General features: G+C 39.4%; 1 protein-coding gene across 14 annotated transcripts in view; it reads right to left on the bottom strand.

The window, feature by feature from the left end:
- The window catches only part of LOC144773261 (uncharacterized), a 7,170,044-nt gene that overhangs the window by 2,096,811 nt on the left and 5,054,862 nt on the right, over positions 1–18,371 (bottom strand). For all 14 annotated transcript variants that reach the window (XM_078658159.1, XM_078658161.1, XM_078658167.1 and 11 more), the window contains one exon: positions 40–13,735. In XM_078658159.1, coding sequence (XP_078514285.1) covers positions 40–13,735 — 13,696 coding nt within the window. The remainder of the gene's footprint in view (positions 1–39; positions 13,736–18,371) is intronic.

Here is an 18,371-nt window from a genome sequence, read left to right as displayed (position 1 = left end):
TTATTAATATCCTGTGTATTAGTGATTTATTTGTCTCACCTCTTGTGTTGATGCAGATCAGCTGCTGAAGAACAGAGGTAACAATTTTATTTGCCAGTGACATAATTTCTGATGGATATAGTCCTTCACATGCAATTGATTTCTTCAGAGGATTTTCAGTCTGAGAAAGATGATTTTCAAAATTACACAAAACAGTGTCTGCAATATTTTCTGCAATCATTTCTATTTTTAGTGGAGAAACAGTTGCTTGATCAAGGATGCCCTGTTCCATAACTGGTGAAGACATCTTATTACTTTCTACCTTACTATGAAGTGTGTAGTCTGAGACCATTCTATTTAGGGGTTCTGTGAGATATGTATGGAGCCCAGCCTCTGCTGATTCACTTGTTGACAAACCAGAGTGTTGTCTTTGTTGGGAGACATCACAGATACTTCCTTTGGAAGCGACTGGCCAATGCTTGTTTTCATGGTTTGACATTAAGTTGCTGACTTCTTTCATTTGGGAGTCTAACTTTAATGATCTTAGAAGAGAAGAAATATGTTTTTCTACTTTGTATTTATTTTCTTTTTTGTAAAGCCCTGTTTCAGCGACATCTTTAACACACAAGGATAGGCCAGGAGTGTAAATGCTTGAACCAGTGGGCACAGAGGCCAAAGATTTTGTTATGTAGCCAGATATGGGTTTGATGTAAGATTCTGATGCTTTTGAATTTCTTGAACTATGTTCTGAATTACATACTTCTTGTTGTTTACTTTCTTCTTTATACTGCCTTACCATTTCAGAAATATTTGGGGGCGCATTATGTTCCTTGACATATGAACTGGGTACATTTAAGGGGACGTCCTGTAAATGACTGTTGCTGAATAATGGATTAGATGTTGTAGTTTCTCTGCCAGACGCATCAATAGCTTTAGTTGTCACCATATCTAACTCTACTAAGCTGTCTACATTTTTCTCATGTATAACTCTCAGTTGCTTGCCTTGCTGTTTGTACAACACTGGTTCTGACAAATTATCAGGAAAATGTTCTTTTCTATCAAAATGATTAGGAGGATTACTAAAAGATAGGTCATAAAGTTCACTTTTTGAAGGCATAGGACTGAAAGTAGATTTTTCTGAAACACACTTATCAATAATATCTGGTATAGTTTGGATGTCTGAATCTCCTAGTCTATAAAATGAAGAGATATGCTGGCAAGAAACAAACTCTTGCACATCTTTTTCTTTCGGACATTTGGATGTTTGAGTTACCTGAGATTGGTTACAAACTAAATTATTGCATGCAGATATTTTTGGTGGACTATCCAAGCTGGATGAAAGATGTTCATACGGGGTGAGCTCAGCTTTTTCTTCTTCTTCTTTTCTAGTATTAACTTTTTCACTGACATGATGTGAATCTCCCACATTTTTATTAAAACTTAACACTGGACTAGCATGGATATATCTACCAGAAGGTGAGGGCTGACTTAAGGAAACATTGGAAAGACACTCTGTAATGGTGCTCTGTTCTTTATCTAATATTAAGGACCTAGTAGCTACTGTAGGATATTTACATCTAACGTGCTTATGAAAATGCTGTTTTTCTTCACCTGTATCTAACAAGGTTTCAGAGACATGTTTACTATTACATGCTTGGTTGATTTCATCTTCCAATGAGAGACTGCTTTCAAAAATATTGCGTACAGTGGGTATAGATGTTAGTGTATTAGTCAATGGACCAGATAGAGTCTTTGCAGAAGTGCGTGGCCCCGGTTGGACCTCCAATTCGAATCTGTTGAAGGCAACTGATGAGTCATCCTCCAAAGAATAATTCTCTATTCCATTGCGTTGCCTAGTGTTAGAATTGTGTTTATTAACATTTACTTTAAGACTAATGGATGAAATATCATGCAGGTAGTTATGGGAAGATGGTGAATTCTGGGTCACCAAAGTACACATAGACTTTGCAGAAGTGTTCTGTTTGTGTGGTCTAGCTAACTGGTTTCTTCTTCCTGATGAAGCTTTAGTAGTGATGTCTAATTTGTCTTCACTTTCCAAATCCAATACCTCAACAGTTGATAAGAGATGTATACAAGGAACAAATGTTTCTTCTACCATATCTTCTTCTGTGTAGATTTCAGTTCTAGGGAAGTACTTTGAATCACAGCGCAGTTCCTTATTTGGTATTGGTGACATACTTGATGACATAACAAACACATTTTCTCTAGACTTCGCCACTGCTTTCTTCATATCAGATGCACATTTGGGGTTTTGGTCTAGTATTGGTCTATTATGAAAATCTACTATCTTTAAAACTGATGCCGGTTGTTTAGACAGTACAGCTGTGACAGCTGTTTGATTTTTGTGATCATCTTCTGCACAAGTTGTCTCAGGGATATGCTGTGAAAAACAACGTTGCTGAAAACTGCAGGTGGTGCATTTATTGTTATTAGTTGAGAACATATCAAGACTGTAATGATCAAAGGAAGATTGTATAGAGGATACTGTTTTAGTGGTAGACTGGTTCATGCTACTTGACATGGCTTTTGAGTCCAACTTTTGAGGCAATGGAAGAGGTTCAGATGAAAATACCATTTGTTTTGCATGGTTTTCCTCTGAATAAGATATTGATCTGGGCACATACTGGAAATCACAATAATTATCAGAAATATATAATTCAGGTTTTCTGGAGGATGCATCTTTCACATTATCTGTAGAGAAATATTGCATGGAAACCCCGGATTCTGGTATAGATCCAGCAAGAATATCTGATTTAAATGTGCTGCTAATTTCTACAGAATCATCATGTGATGGAATAAATTTAGAGTGTATCACTTTCTGTTTTTCCATTTTCTTCAAAAAAGGTATGTCTCCTGAAACATGTTGACCAGCAGAATCAAGTGTAGAGCACTTTAATTTAAAACGTCGAGAAAGAATGTCATATGAATAGCTTTTAGGTGATCTTGACCAAAGAGGAGGTGAATCCAAAGTAGATGTTTCATTGCCTAATTCTGTTTTATTCACCTGATCCAATACAATACCAGATAAAGATGAGTGCCCATGTGAATCTTCTTTGTACTTATTTACGTCTTCTGAATCAAACAGTGGTCCATAAATATTCAAAGAATTACTTCTGCCCTCTTTTGCAAATAATTTGTTGATTATCATTCCTTCATCCTGAGAAGGATACTTGCAAATACTATCTGCGACTAGCAGTAATATACTTGGAGAAAGTGCATGTTCTTTTATTTCAGTGATAACTGTGTAGTAAAATGAACTGCATAGCTTTAGAATGTTACTAATTAGTTCACCTGCAACAATATATTCTGAAATAGTGCTCTCTGGGGTGACCTTCTCCAACCTAATTTGTTTTTCAATTTCTTTCTTGACTTTTGTAAGAATACAACTGACTATCAGGGTAGCATATGCACTCATTTGAGTTTGAAATGGTTGATTGTTTTGTATTTTAGTTTTTATGATGGTATTAGTTAGTTTTTCCATTATGGAGAAGTCATGTAATAGCTCTGATTTAGTGTCAGGTGTGTTATTTCTTCGTTCAGACTTACTTTTAGTTGTCCAAGGTGGTAAACTTGATAACGGTGTTACTTGTGCAGAAATACACTCTATTAATTCATTTTCATTGGTAGAAACAATATACTGAGTTGAATTTTGTATTTTGTCACAACAATGATGCTTAGCAGCAGGATTTAACTGGAATTTAACAAAATACTGCAATTTACATGCAACATTTTTGATAGTATCTACAACAAGTCTGTCAACATCAAACATCACATTTCCTGCTCTGTTATTATTAATATTACAATACTGCAGTTCAGGCATCGAAGTGTAACTTGACAAAAAAGATGCACTAGCCTCATTTTCTTTAGCGTCACAGGTTGTTTTGTTATTATTAAAGTTATAAGAAAGTAGTTCAGCAACAGAGGAGCTATTAGAGGACACAGATTCATCCAAATCCATTTTCCTCTGTAGGTATGATTCAACTGCAGCTCTGACAGAGTTATGATCAGTAGCATTACTTAAATCCTCTCTAACAGATTCCACTGGTACATTTGCTCTGAAACAAAAATATAGTTTTTCTAGAACAGTTTCTACAATTTCATTTGCTACTAACTTGGTTTCTGACTTAAAAATTGAATCTGAATCTGACACCTCAGATAATGACTCAGCAGTGGCATCAACTGGTGGAAAATTGTATGTGAACTTGCTATTGATTTCCTGGAAGGAGGGCTCTTTGAAAAATGAAAGCAATGAAACAGACTGGTCTAGAGATTGTATTTTCTGAAGAACTGCACTAACAACATTTTCAGCTATCTGAAGAATGTCATGTTTTTCATTCTCTATGGCACTTCCTTGTGGATTACCAGATAGCCGACTGCATGTTTCCTCTATGGGAACAAAGGCATCTGGTTTAGCAAAACTGTCAAAGTAAACACTTTCAGATTTCTTGGTATTGGAAACTTCACACTCTTCATTTTCAAAAGAATATAAGTCTTGATTAAAGTCTTTTTTCAATTCAACATTAAATGCAGGCTTGATGATGGCTTTTCCGTCTAAGTGGTAATGCATTATAGGAGCTTTAAGTGGCAAATCCACATTTGATAGTTCTTCAGGTGTGTGGAAAATTCTTTCTGCCATTCTATTTTGCCGGAAATATTTAGGCTCATAATCCGAGTCGAATAGTGGTTTGTGTATTTCATTGGAATTATTGCCAATGGTAGAGATATCTGAAATGCTTAAAGTCTGATCTAGAGGCAAATTCGATTCTTGCAAAGAAATTGCTTTTTTCTGAAATGCATTTGGATATCTCGATTCACCACACAATTCCTGTAAAATGGTATCAACTATATTACTCGCCCTTTTGGTTTCATTAAAAGGTAAATTGCTCTCACTACAAGACCTTTGTTGAAAGTTTTCTTTCTTTATTTCTTGTTTAATCATTCCAAGGATGTGAGTAATGACATCTTTTGCATATAGTTCTAATTCATGTTTGGATAAATGATTCTGAGCTAGACTGGATTCATAATAATCTCCTAAAATGTGTGCTGGTACAAATAAGGAATGTTTGTTGGTTATAAAGTCAACTGGAATATATTCATTGCTGGTCACAGGTTTGTTATATGAAGCACTGCAAGATACGTTCTGGAATTTTGGTGTTGACAAGTGCTTTAGTTTATTACTGAGCTGTGCATTAAAATAAAATGAACTTTGTGGATTATCTTTCACAAGCAACTCAGATCTAGGATCTGGTTCAAATTTAGGTGAAGCAAAGCATGCTATTTTTGCCATTACTGATTGGACTAACTCATCACTAAGTGAAGCAAATTCCAGTGAATGAGCTCCTTCACCAGCAAGTTGTAAGGAAGACAGTGTACCTGCTACCTGCTGAGCATTTGAATTACTGGTGAAACAAAGTTTTCTTGTTGGTTTTTGCAACAACATTGCATCATCATCATCTTTGTTTCTTGCATCAGCTGAATCTTTCAAGTCACACTCTCTATGTGTTAATATTTCTTCATTACGATAAATGTGCTCAGTAACCGTTTGTGTTCCCTTGCTTGTGCATTCACTTTCATTGATAGCCAAGTATACTTTTTCAAGTACAGTTTCAACTATATCATTAGCTGCAGACTGAACACGCAATTTGGAAGCAGCTGCTACCAGACCGCCATCTGTTTTATTTTCTTCTGAAAATTGATCCTTGTTAAAGCATAAGGGAGAATGAGGCTGGTGGCTTGCATCTATCATTAGTCTCTGATGAACCTCATTTAAAACCTCTTCAACTGGGTTTAGTAATTGAGATGAGCTTGAAATGTCACTTGATATTTCTGGGTAATTCTGTAAATTTGTTAGAGTGCTTTTTTTTGCTGATCTTTCAACAATTTCAAAAGATTCTTTGTTTATATCAAGTATTCCATGAGCTCTAGCTGTAGTGACAACTGCAGATGTGTTGAAATTTTCATTAGCTAGAGCATCCAAAATGTTGTCTACGATATCACTTGCAGCGACATTGTGTTCAAGTGAAATGTTTACACCTGAATATATATGCTGAACCTCTTGATCCAAATCATTTCTGATGGCTCGCAAGATTGTGCTAGTCAATTTTTCTGCATAGGTACTTAATATATTTTCGGACATGTGTATTGCTGAAATTCCTTCATCCTCTTCTCTAACATGCTTGTAAATGTTTATTTTATTATTGGGCTCCTCTAAGTCTGAAGGCATTGTTTGTTGGAATCTAGCTATCTGAATCTTTTGATTGGTAGAACATTTTGGGTTGTGGCACTGTCTAATTTCCGGAGTCACACTTTTAGTTAGCAAAGTATCTATACCTAGGTTATCATTACTATATGCCGAATCTAATTTCAGTGTAGCAAAAGACTCCAACCTCATGAACACGGTTTGAATGATATGTTCAGCAGCAGCATTAAGATCAGATGCAAATCCTTCCATTATTGAATCTTCGAAAATCTTTTGTGGACTATAGGTTGAGGTCAAAAAATGGTCCTTGGATGGTGATGATTCCTCTGCAAGTGCACCCACAGTAAAAACAGATTTCAAATTTTCAAGCACTATTTCTACCATATCATGTGCAAATATATTTATGTCTGATTTTGATAGAAGTGGTATCTGTATGGTTTCTACTGCAAAGTCAGTAGTCGTTTTGGACAGAAGTACATCTTTTGAAGGATCTTGTCTGTTCTCCAACACGGACTGATCATTATTCAAATCAGCTGTCACTCTTTGAAACATATCATTGAGAATATTTTCCACATAGTCAGCAATTTGGAATTCAAGTTGTTCTTTGTATTCAGCTTTTTTCCGAATCATTTTTTGCAAAACACTATCTTGATGCACATACGTTTTCAATTTAAAAGATGATTCTTCTTTTGCTAAGAGTGGTAACGATTTGTCTTTCTCCAAGCACAGCAAATCTTTGTTTTCTTCCACATCTATAATTTCACATTCTTTAACATCAAAAATTGGTTGCTTGCTGAAAGGGTGCAGCAACACACAATCTGTCTTGTCAATCAATTTTACTGTTAAATCAGAAGCTTTTGGGAGATCTTTTTCATTTAAAACATGAGTAACCGATACTGGAATTTTGCTTTTTGTATCAGATGGAACATTATCTAAAATGGTATCAACTATTTTAGCAGTTGCAAAATGCTCATACAATGAGGAATTGTTCACCCAGGAGACCACATGTTGAATTTCTTCATCTAATCTACTTTTTAGAATGATCAAGGTTTCATAAGTTATCTCTGCTGCATAATGTTTTAATTCCTTTAATTCAGACACAATCATAGATGAAAGAGCTATTTTAATTTTATGTTTTGAAAAAGATGTGCTATACTGACAACAATCTGCTCTAAGTCTTGAATGTTTATGTACGTGTGAACTTTTATGAAACTTCTGTTTTACATTTTTGATTTCACTGTCAACATGTAAAGCAGATTCAAGTTTATAAACAATAAATGACTCTAACTTGGTTATTATGGCATTATTTAGATCCTCAACAATTACTGAAAACTCCTCTTTTGGTGGCTCATGCTGTATTTTTGCTATGACCTCCCTTCTCTGCTTCTGAGGTGAGGACAAACTCAAAGTAAATTTAGTCTTACTTACTGAAGCATCAACTAATGAATCAGAGTTTGACGAGGAATAAGAATCACTAGTTTTTATTTCAAAGAGGGAGGAAATTAATTTATTTTTGTCCTTTTCTTTCAAATCATGTACCTCAAAGAAATCCCAAAGTATTTGTTTTCTTGTAAGTCCTGCTTTTTCTGTAGAGACTATGTAAGGTAGCCTTTGAAGCACAATATTGATGATTTCGTTGGCAAAATAAGTAATGTCAGACTTTGAAATAGGCATTTCTATGTGAGGCACATTTAATAACGTACATACATTCTTAGATAGTGGTAAAATATATTCATGTTGGGTAAAAAGTTCCTGCCTTCTTTGATGTGTAAAACAATATGGTAAAAAATGTGCATCTGCAATTAATTGTTTAAATATTGCATTTAGGAGATCTTCAACTGCATTATGTAGAGTTGATTGTTCTGTTTCACTGAGCTCAGGATTTCTTTGCATCATCCTTCCCAGGAAACCTTCTTTTATAATGCTCTGAGGAGAGTGCACGGCTAATGAAGGATTTATTGGGTAGGTTTTAATTGGCTTCTGATACACTGCACCACGTTTCTTCTTTTTATCTGCATATCCAACAATTTGCTGTTCAGTTTCTTCACCTTGTTTTTTTTTTTTCAATAAAAGGCCAGCTTTAGCAGAAGTTAGAATGAGAGACTCTTTAATTGTGGCAGAAACTAAGTAATGCACATCATATAGTTCTTGCTCTGTAAGGTGATCCCTATCTAACTGTGCACTCAGTTCTTTTCCAGGAAGTTTGTAAATAGATTTCACAGAGTCTAAAATTGAATTAACAACTCGACTTGTGAGAATATTCTCATGAAAAGATGAAATGCTTGGCGGTGATAATATGGTTTGCACTTTCCTGCCCAATTTATGCCTAATGTCTTGTAAAATTGTATTGGCGACTTCCTTTGCATAAGCATTTAGTTTAGCATAAGCCAGATTATCTTTTGAGAATTCCTTCAATTTCCAAGCTTTTATGTTACTGGCAGATTCATTAAGATTTACTACACATTCTGAGTTTTCTAGTTTGGCAGGCTCAAACATTTTGTATGATGATAAGTGTTTCTTTTTTTCACCTAATTCCTCATGAAATGTGGGAAGGGGGATTGAGGAGGATGGTTTTGGTTGAGACTGATCTTCTGGGCAAAAGAGAGATTCAACTTTTGTTGTAGCAAAATATGTTAGTTCTTTGAAGACCGTTTTGGCAATATCTTCACTAATGTTGGATGTACTGGATGTGAGCTGTGTTCCAGCGGTTACTTTTGTGGAATACAAAGAAATGTCATCTTTTCCAAGTGACTCTTTTTGTGTTTTTGGTGAATTTGTGCATTCCACATTGTCACCTTCTATAATAACAGTTATATCTTTATGAAGCTGTGCATCGTGTTCTTGCCTACTTACATCTTTCCAAATTAAAGTATGTGCTTCATCTGTAAACATAGTGCTTGCTAGTGAAGAATGATTGTAGTTAGAATCTCTTGACAAGTTAGTTTGTTCAATATCTTCATTTGTGACAACAGCAGAAAATAATTTCTGAAATATAATTCTAAGAATGCATTCTGTTACTACTGCTAATTCAGATTCAGAAACAAAGGCGCCTTGTGTTTGATCATTTAATTTAATAAATGCTTCTGAAATTAACTGTTTGTAAGATTTGCTTACTTTATTATGATGTGTAAGAGGTAGGGCCAAAAGAAGCAGATCTGTAAGTATCCCATGAAAGAATTCGTTTAGAATCACTTGAACAAAATGAAATATTTCAGATGACTGTTGGTTCTTGATGTCCGCTTCAATTTTTTTGAAAGCCTGTTTTAAAATACACCCTTGAATATTAGTTGAAAGTTTCGGATTTGGTATGTTTTGGGCATATTGATCTAAGCGGTAAACAGTATCTCTCTCTGAAACCGAATCAATGAGATTTTGAATTGATTTTTTTCCTTCATCAGAATTAATAATACCTAAGACGATACTGTGACTACTGCCTTCTAACTGATCTTGAATAACTTTCAAAATAAAATGAGAAATCTTTTTTGCATTTAGATGCAATTTAGATTGTAAAGGGTATTTTTGTGCTTTCATTTGCAGAGGAACATCAAGGTGCTGGTTTAAATAACAGGACAGGTTCTCGTTTGTATTTTCAGCTGGACATGAAGCTAATCTAGCTGAACTCATTTGTTCTTCAGGTAGAGAAAGGTTCACATCAACTTGTTCCACTGTTGGAAAAGCAATTTCACTGAGAGATTTTCTTTTTTCTGTGGGATGAAAACATTTAAGTTTTGAGATAGCAAAACCCTCCAACCGACAGAGAACTGTTTTAAGAATTTCTTCAGCTATTCCAGGAAACTTTGAGTGAGACAAGTTTGTTGTGGGCTTCATTTGTAAAGATTCAGTCTGCCAAATAGATTGGTCCTGGCCACCAGTTAATCCCTTTTGAAATACATTGCATTGTTCTGGTGTAGATATGTTGTTATTGCCCTCCTTACGGTTTATCAGAGAACTGACAGGCAGAGCGTGCATACCAATCTGTGAGATATTGACATTTTCAGAGGAGATATCATGTTTTTTCTCACAAGTCACTAAAAGAGGTTCATTGCAAGCAAGAACTGCTGCACATAGCGTTTCAAAAACATCTTTTACAATTTCTCTTGAAATATAATCAATTTCAGATTTCAGCTTGTCATTGTTTATATTGTGAATTTCAGTCTGTAGTTCATCACTTTTCAGTAAATAGGGTTCTGAACATATCTGCGTAGGCTTCCTGGAATATGTAGCAAAAGATGTAGCATAAGGATGTTCTAGACTTGTCATTATTCTCAAGAACATGTCATGTACAATCTCACTGACATTGTGCAGCATCCAATGTTTGGTTTTCTCACTGCCTTCTCTCAGAATATCTTTAAATATTCCATGCAGAACACATTCTCTTGAATTACATGCTTGTGACGAAGAATATATTCCTCGATGACTGAGAAAAGTGTATTGGTCCTTGCATTTTTCATTGGCTATTACCTCAAACACATTACTGACAAATGTACTTATGAAGTTGCTATCACTGTGCAATGGCTTGCTAATACCCAACTCTGTTTTTGCTTGTAAAGACTTACTTGATGATGCAGGGCGTTCTTTAGGGACATGTTTCATAGCAGTATCTGTGGTATCGGACACATCAACATTGTTCTCCTTTGTTTTTACAATTTTATTTTTTTGTATTAGATTAGTAATATTTAATTCATTATTGATGGCACTTAAAAGTGTGCTAGCTACTCTTTGGGCATATACATGTAATTCTGAAAACAGATCAGTATTTGGTGAAGTGTCAAATGCAGTTTGCTTCTGTTGTATGTTTTCACTGTGGCCTCCAAGAATATAACTTGACTTTAACTTCAAATTCACAAAATTCTCTAGTTTAGTTAAAATTATATGAATAATTTCTTCCGAAATGTTCCGTTTCTTTAATGTCAATGCACCTGATGAAGATTCGTACATGTAATTTGGTGCTTCTGTGCAAAGTGCTTTATATTCTTCGGTTGCCAATCTGGACAGTTGCTTCACTTTGTTAGGAATGGTAGCTCCTTTTTCTTCTCTTAAAATAGCGGGCACTTGTATATGAGGCATAACTTGAATCTTATCTTCTTTTTTTATATCTGTATATACTTTTTGGTTGTCTACAAAATACATTTTAAGTTTTGCAGCAGTATTAGCATCACTTGTAGAAGTGACATGAAGCAAGGTAAGGACAGTTTCCAAAACATCATGCACCATGAACCCGACTTCAGATGGCGAAATTTGATTATTTGTGATCATTTCATTATGCCATTTCAGACAAGACTCATTTAAATCAGATTTCTGTTCAGGAACTAAAGTTTCTTCACTACTGACCAATGGACTATATTTGCACAGATCTTTCAAAAGTTGTGCCACAACTTCATTGATAACATTTTCAGTGACTTTTAATATTTCACAAACCTCTTCTTGACTGTTTGCAAACTGATGCTGCTTATATAATCTAGCCAAAAAACAATCTTTTGCACTTAAGGTCTGATTATATGTTTCAGGTTTTGCATCAAGAAAATCTGTCTCACTTGATAAATACTGCTTGCTAAATGTAGGTCTTTTTCTGGAATTCTGATCAAGAATTTCAGAATTTAATTCATGTGAAAAATTCTTTTCAGGATCTGCTTTTTTCTTTACTGTTGTGTTAATATTTCCTGTGGATATTGTTGCAATGTCTTGAGGCTCTTCCTCTGAATATATTACCATTCCAGGAACATTAGCTGGCAAAATTGTCATCCGCTGTTTCTCTTCTAAGTTTGGTACTTTGCAAAGCGGAATTTGCTGTGTCAGTTTTTCAATGCCAAGTGCATCTTCTTTGTGGGATTTATTTACTAATACTTTATTAATAGATGGACTTTCATATATCTTTGCGTTGCCATTGTCTCTAAAAGATTCAGGATCCAGCTTGTTTAACATTTTAATAGGAAATCCACTGGGAGTAATATCCTTTTTAGAAGAACATGCTTGTTGGTGTCCTGTCTCCTGTATTTTGTTCGCATCAAGGTCACTTACAATAAAATTTAGCACGGAAGAAATTAATTCCTCAACCCGGAGATATACCTTTGATTGTGCATTTTCTATTTTCAATGCTGCTTTTTGTATTTCTTCTTTTACAACCTGTTTTGCAAAATCTGACCTAATAGATTCTTCAGCATAGATTTCAACTGCAGGTGACTTAATGGTATTTGGCATTATAGCTTGATTACTTGTATTGCTTTCAAATGCTTTACAATGCTGAGTGGAAGCTTCAGGTGGTAATTCTATATCATTTAGTAGCCCTTGCTTAACATTAGCAAAATTTTCCAGTTTTACTAAAACCATGTCAACTATCTCATCTGCACTCTCCGTCACATAAGATGGCTTTTCAGACATCTCAACAAGAAATGTTTTATATGATGCAATATATTCGGACTGGTTTTTAGCATTGAGATAATCCTTTGTTAATAAACCAGTGTATTCATCTAACACAACACAATGCAACTTATCAAGAATATTATCAACAATGTCATCAGCGGTTGATATAACTTCAAGTTTTGATTTCAAGTTTTCCAGTCCTGGCTTTTCTGTAATATTAGACAGAGGGCCACCTTTTGATGCTCCTTGCATTTGGCAAGTGTTTTCTATATTTATGCAGGTTTGGTTATTGGTCTTGGTCACCTCAGCTCTACAAGAGGTTGGCCCACTTATATCTGTTGTTATTTTTTTAAAAACAACATCTAAAACATCTTCAGCTGTGGCAGTTAAGTCAAATTTCAAATCCTGAAAGACCTTAGAAATATGATCTCTCTCCGAGGATGATTTATCAGTTGGAGTTACATTAACTTGATCGAAATGTACAATATCATTTTCCAGTCCTTTATGATATTGGCGCGATGGAAAAGGTCTTGTTAAGCAACTGTCTTTTTTTAGCACTTCTGAAACAGCCTTTGCTTTTAAATCCAAAACTTGTATTTCCTGTCTTCTAACTTCAGGTTGAAGTTCAACTGCATCCGTTTTCAATAAAACTGGGGGAATCTCAAGTTGTGTATCTACTGTGGGCTTGATTGATGTTTTTGGAAAAGTATCCATCTGATCTTCTTGGAAGAATATATCAAAATTGTCTGATCCAGGTAGTCCTGTACACTTGGGGGAGTCTGTTGGAATCTCGGGGATATCAACAATATCAGTAGATTGTAATGATGTTATTTTAAAGAGTATATTATCCATAGAAGTTTCTCTTTTAACTTCATGAATAGAAGTCACTTCATTTTCAAATGATTTATCTTCGTATTTCAGTTCTGAATCTGTAAAACTGACTTTCGCAGAGCTTGACAGCGGAAGAGTTTCTGATATCTTGCTGCTTTCTTCACTGTGAGGACTAGACATACTAATGTCAACAGATGGAATTCCTGATTCTTCTGATAATGTGTAGACTTTAGAATGTAGTTTTTCCTCATACATTGTAAGTGCTGGATATAAAATACTCATCACAGTGCTCACTACCCAGGTCACTACATTCTGAGCAATACGTTTTAGTTCTTCAGTAGATACCTGATATAAAAAGAAAGAACACAAAACATCAATTTAACATTTTAGAACACTGTGTAATGCTACAAATATTAAAGCATTATATTGCACATGTTAAAGGATTCACAATAAATCCCTTTCTATATAGGCAAAACTGAAGAAAAATGTTTGTGGCTAAATTTTATGCTCATTATGTGCTGCTGATTGTGCCCATAAAGCCCAAAACAAGAACAAGGACTGATGCAAATCAAAGCCTGCCCTTAGTTAAAACATAAAGAACAAGTTACTTACCTTCGGTAACGCTTTTTCCGGTGAATACAATATCTGCCTATGGATTCCTCACCTTCTGAATACCCCCTGCACCAGCATTCCACAGGAAAATTATTTCCTAACTATCCCACATCAAAGAGGACATCACAATGGACAGGCTCCGCTTGCGGCACCATTTGACGTCATCGGAGACACAAAGGGACCACGTTGGCGTGCTGACATCAGTTCCACCCATTTTTTCTGTGCCACTGAGGCAAACAAGCAGACCGACACATTTTCAAATATATACATAGCATATCAAATATATATATACATATGTAAAATCACAAATGCATACTCAATAAAGGCAAAGATAAATAGCAAAGGAAAAGCATTTCTTATTATTAAAATATAAACATGATTAAAACAAAACATTTTTTGGTAGAAGCAGGAGGACAACGGGGAGGCGGGTGGGACCGTGAGGAATCCACAGGCAGATATTGTATCCACCAGAAAAAGTATTACCGAAGGTAAGTAACTTGTTCTTCTGATGGATACTTCTGCCTCTGGATTCCTCACCTTTTGAATAGATTCCCAAAGCTGTACTTCTCCCGGAGGAGGGTGTCCACCTGACTAGACCAAAAACAAAAGTTACTACTTGTGTAACAATATATCTGTAAGAGACATTAGTTAGTGATAGATTCCTTACCTTAGAATAATCCCCAGGCGTCAGACTGGATCCGGAAAGTTTTTTGCTTAGCAGTACCCCTGTGCGCCGGTAGGTGGCGTCCTACAGCTCTGCGTCCGTCGCTCTCGTCGTAAGCGACGACTACTTAGGCGCCACCCATGCAAGCTGAGGTCAGTTCTGTACAGGACTTTCCGCGCCAAAATGCAGAGCCATGCAAGATACTGACCAGTGGTGCATAAAACTAGGGCCCTAAAAGGGGATCACCTTAACCCTAGTAATCATTTCACAGAAAGGGGAGGATGGGTGGGAGCGGTAAGGAATCTCTCACTAACTAATGTCTTTTAAAGATATATCAGTACACAAGTAGCAACATGTGCATCTGAAAGAGACGCGTTACTGATAGATTCCTTCCTTAGATACCCCAGCAATAAGAACCCCGGTGGTGGATCTGCGAACAGGATTACACCAAAAAGTCACAGAGCACAGAACGGCCAAAGAAGCCTTCTCTCCGGACCTGACGCACAAGTTACTTACCTTTGGTAACTATATATCTGTAAGAAACAGTAGTTAGTGTTAGATTCCTTACCTTAGAATATCCCTAGGCATCAGACTGGATCCCGAAAGTTTTCATCAGCAGTACCCCTGAGCGTCATTAGGTGTCACCTGCGGCTCCACGTCCGTCGTCGGCATCGTGATCGCCGGGATGACGTCGTCGGATTACTTAGACGCCACCCTCACGCGCTGATGTCAGTTCTGTACATAGCTTTCCGCGCCAGTAACGCAGAGCCATGATAGAAACCGACACTGGTGCCATGAAACTAGGTCCCTGAAAAGGATGTCCTTAACCCTAGATATCGCTTTGCAGAATGGGGAGGATGGGTGGGGTGGTAAGGAATCTAACACTAACTACTGTTTCTTACAGATATATTGTTACCGAAGGTAAGTAACTTGTGCATCTGAAAGAAACAGGATAGTGTTAAATTCCTTAACTTAGAATAGATACCCCAGCAATACCAACCCCGGTGGTGGGTCTGCAAACCAAGATCACACCAGAAAGTCCTGGAGAACGGAACGGCCGAAAAAGCCATCTCTCCGGAGATGCCCCCCACTGACGTCAAATGGGCATGACAGCTCGGACTAGGAAGGCTTCGAGGCAGATGCTGCGGGGGCGGATGTGGACTGACCTCGCCACTGTCCCCCGGCACCGCCACGGCGGTTACCTCGTCCGCGACCACGTTGAGGTTGACTCTTCGGCCCGTGGCTAGCTGGACGTGTAGGGGCACCCCTTCCTTGACCACGAAAGGGGCAAAAAGCAGAAGTTTGCTGGCGTTGGCCTAGGCCCAAGGACTTGGCCGTAGCCCTGGAGTCCTTGAAGCGCTCCAGCGCACTATCTGCTTTGTCACCAAAGAGGCGACGGCCTTCAAAGGGCATGTCCATGATTGTGGCCTGGACATCCCATGAAAAGTTGGCGGTCCTCAGCCAGGTGTGGCGGTGAACCACCACCGTTTTTCAATCGCCCTACCCAACGAGTCCATGGTATCGAGTCCACACCGTATGGAGTAGCGTGCTGCGTCTCGCCCTTCCGCTTGGGTGAGCTTTGCCCGGGCCTCCTCCAACCGTCCACTTCTGCAACCGTATCCCACAGAGTGTGGGTGTAGCGGCCCAAAAGGCAGGCGGTGTTGAGAGACCTCAGCCCCAAACTCAGGGAGGAGAACAGTTTCTTGCCAAACTGATCGTACCTTTTAGATTCCCGATCCTGGGGAGCGGTCAGAAATGGGATCTGGGATGTAGAGGCCTGGATCACCAGGCTCTCGGGGGTGGGATGAACGGACAGGAAGCTGGGGTCGCCCCAGGGCCAGGCAGTGGCGTCGGGCCACGTTCCGATCTACAGGAAGGCCTGTAGAGGGCTTGGGGCAGGTGCCCACCAGAACGTCGGTGAGGGCTTTGTTAAAAGGCAGGACAGGCTCCGAGGAGCTTGCCTGCGGTTTGAGCACCTCAGTGAGGAGGTTAGTCCTCACGGCCGTGACAGGGAGCTCAAGAGCCAAGGCCTTGGCCGCCCTAGTCAACACCACGCTGTGAGCAGCTCCCTCCTCCATAGCCACGGTAGGAGGGGAGACAAATCCAGTGTCCAGACCACTGGCCTCCCCCAGCTCGTCTGCCCAGTCCTGGCTCAACTGGCACTACAGTGCCAGAGGGTCCTCAGACCCCTCCCAGTCCCCCTGGTCGTCCATCTCCTGATAATCAGGGAAAAATGATGGAGCCGGGTCATAGGTGAATTGCTCACCAACCGGCGTTGAAGACGACGCCGAGTGGCACCGGTCGGATGCCGGACCCGGACCGGGATGAGGACCGGGGACGACGTCGTCCGGGGACGGCATCGTGGGCGACACCAATGGTGACAGTGCCAGCGGAGGGGTCGTAAGATCAACTGGCGACGCCACCGATCCAGGCCTGGACCCTGGGGAACACTGCGGCATTGGGACCAAAGTCACCGACGGTGCCGGGGCCAGAGACGCCGGCCCGCTATGGCTCCCAGAAGGACCCGCGGGGCCCGAAGGCACCTTGACAGGGCCCGACAGAGGGAAGTGAGTCCTCATGGCCAGGAGGAAGTCACGAATCTCCTCCGGCGGCGCATGCAGCCCAGGGAACGGTGGAGCTGGACGCGGTGCTTGCGGCTCCGTCGGAGCTGGGAGGTGTCGCCCAAACCCCGGCCCGCATCGCGCGAGCATTGGGGGGAGTCGGAAGAGCGATGTCGCCTCTTTGACTTCTTTTTCGAGTGACTCGACTTACCTGAGGACTCGGAGCCCAATGAGTGATGGTGACTCATCGAGTGGCGATGACTACGGCCCCACGAACGGTCCCTTGACCTCCTCCTCAAGACCGGGACCTCAAGCAGCGTGGGGACGACTGCCAGAGCTTGAGCCGCTTATGGGACCGCTCCCGCCTAGCCTTGAGGTCAAGGCCCGGCAGTCGGGGCACGACTAGTCAACATGGTCGTCCCCGAGACAGTAAAGACACCAACGTTGGGGGTCGATCACCGACATCGAGCGGTGACAGTTCTCACGAGGTTTAAACCCAGGCATCCCTGTTGGCACCGCGAGTCGAAGGTTCGACTCGAGAATCGATCAAAAAGATCAAAAAAAATTGTCAAAAAATGACTAGGAGTACTGCTCTTCCCAGATCTGCACTTGCTGGCGCTTAAAAAAGAAGAACCGACGTCGGCGCGCGATGGCGGCGTCTAAGTAATCCAACGACGCCGACGACGGACGCGGAGCCGCAGATGGCGCCTACCGACGTGCAGGGGTATTGGTATGCAAAACTTTCCGGATCCAGTCTGACGCCTGGGGATATTCTAAGGAAAGGAACCTAACACTAACCTGTTTCTTTCTGATAAGTAAATTACTAATGAATAGTATTTTTATGCTTACCTGCACCAGGCTTGCTTTGTTCTATTTATTTATTTATTTATTTATGAGTTTTGTAGAGCGCACGGCTACCCCCAACGGGGGTGTCCCGGAGCTGTGGATGGCAACGGTAAAACCAAGGAGTTAGTAGCTGGAGAACAGCCATGTCTTGAGTTTACATCTGAACTGAGACTCCAGTTCAATCAGTCAAATACTCAATGGGAGGGAGTTCCAAAGGTTAGATGACACCACCGCGAAGGCTCTGCCTCCTTTTCTCGAGCGGAGGAAGCGGGGGGTCGCAGGAGGTGGAGGTGGTTGG

Source organism: Lissotriton helveticus, chromosome 8 (assembly GCF_964261635.1).
Source record: "Lissotriton helveticus chromosome 8, aLisHel1.1, whole genome shotgun sequence".
NCBI lineage: Eukaryota > Metazoa > Chordata > Amphibia > Caudata > Salamandridae > Lissotriton > Lissotriton helveticus.
Note: the sequence above shows the minus strand (reverse complement) of the source record. Positions and strands in the feature narration are given on the sequence as shown.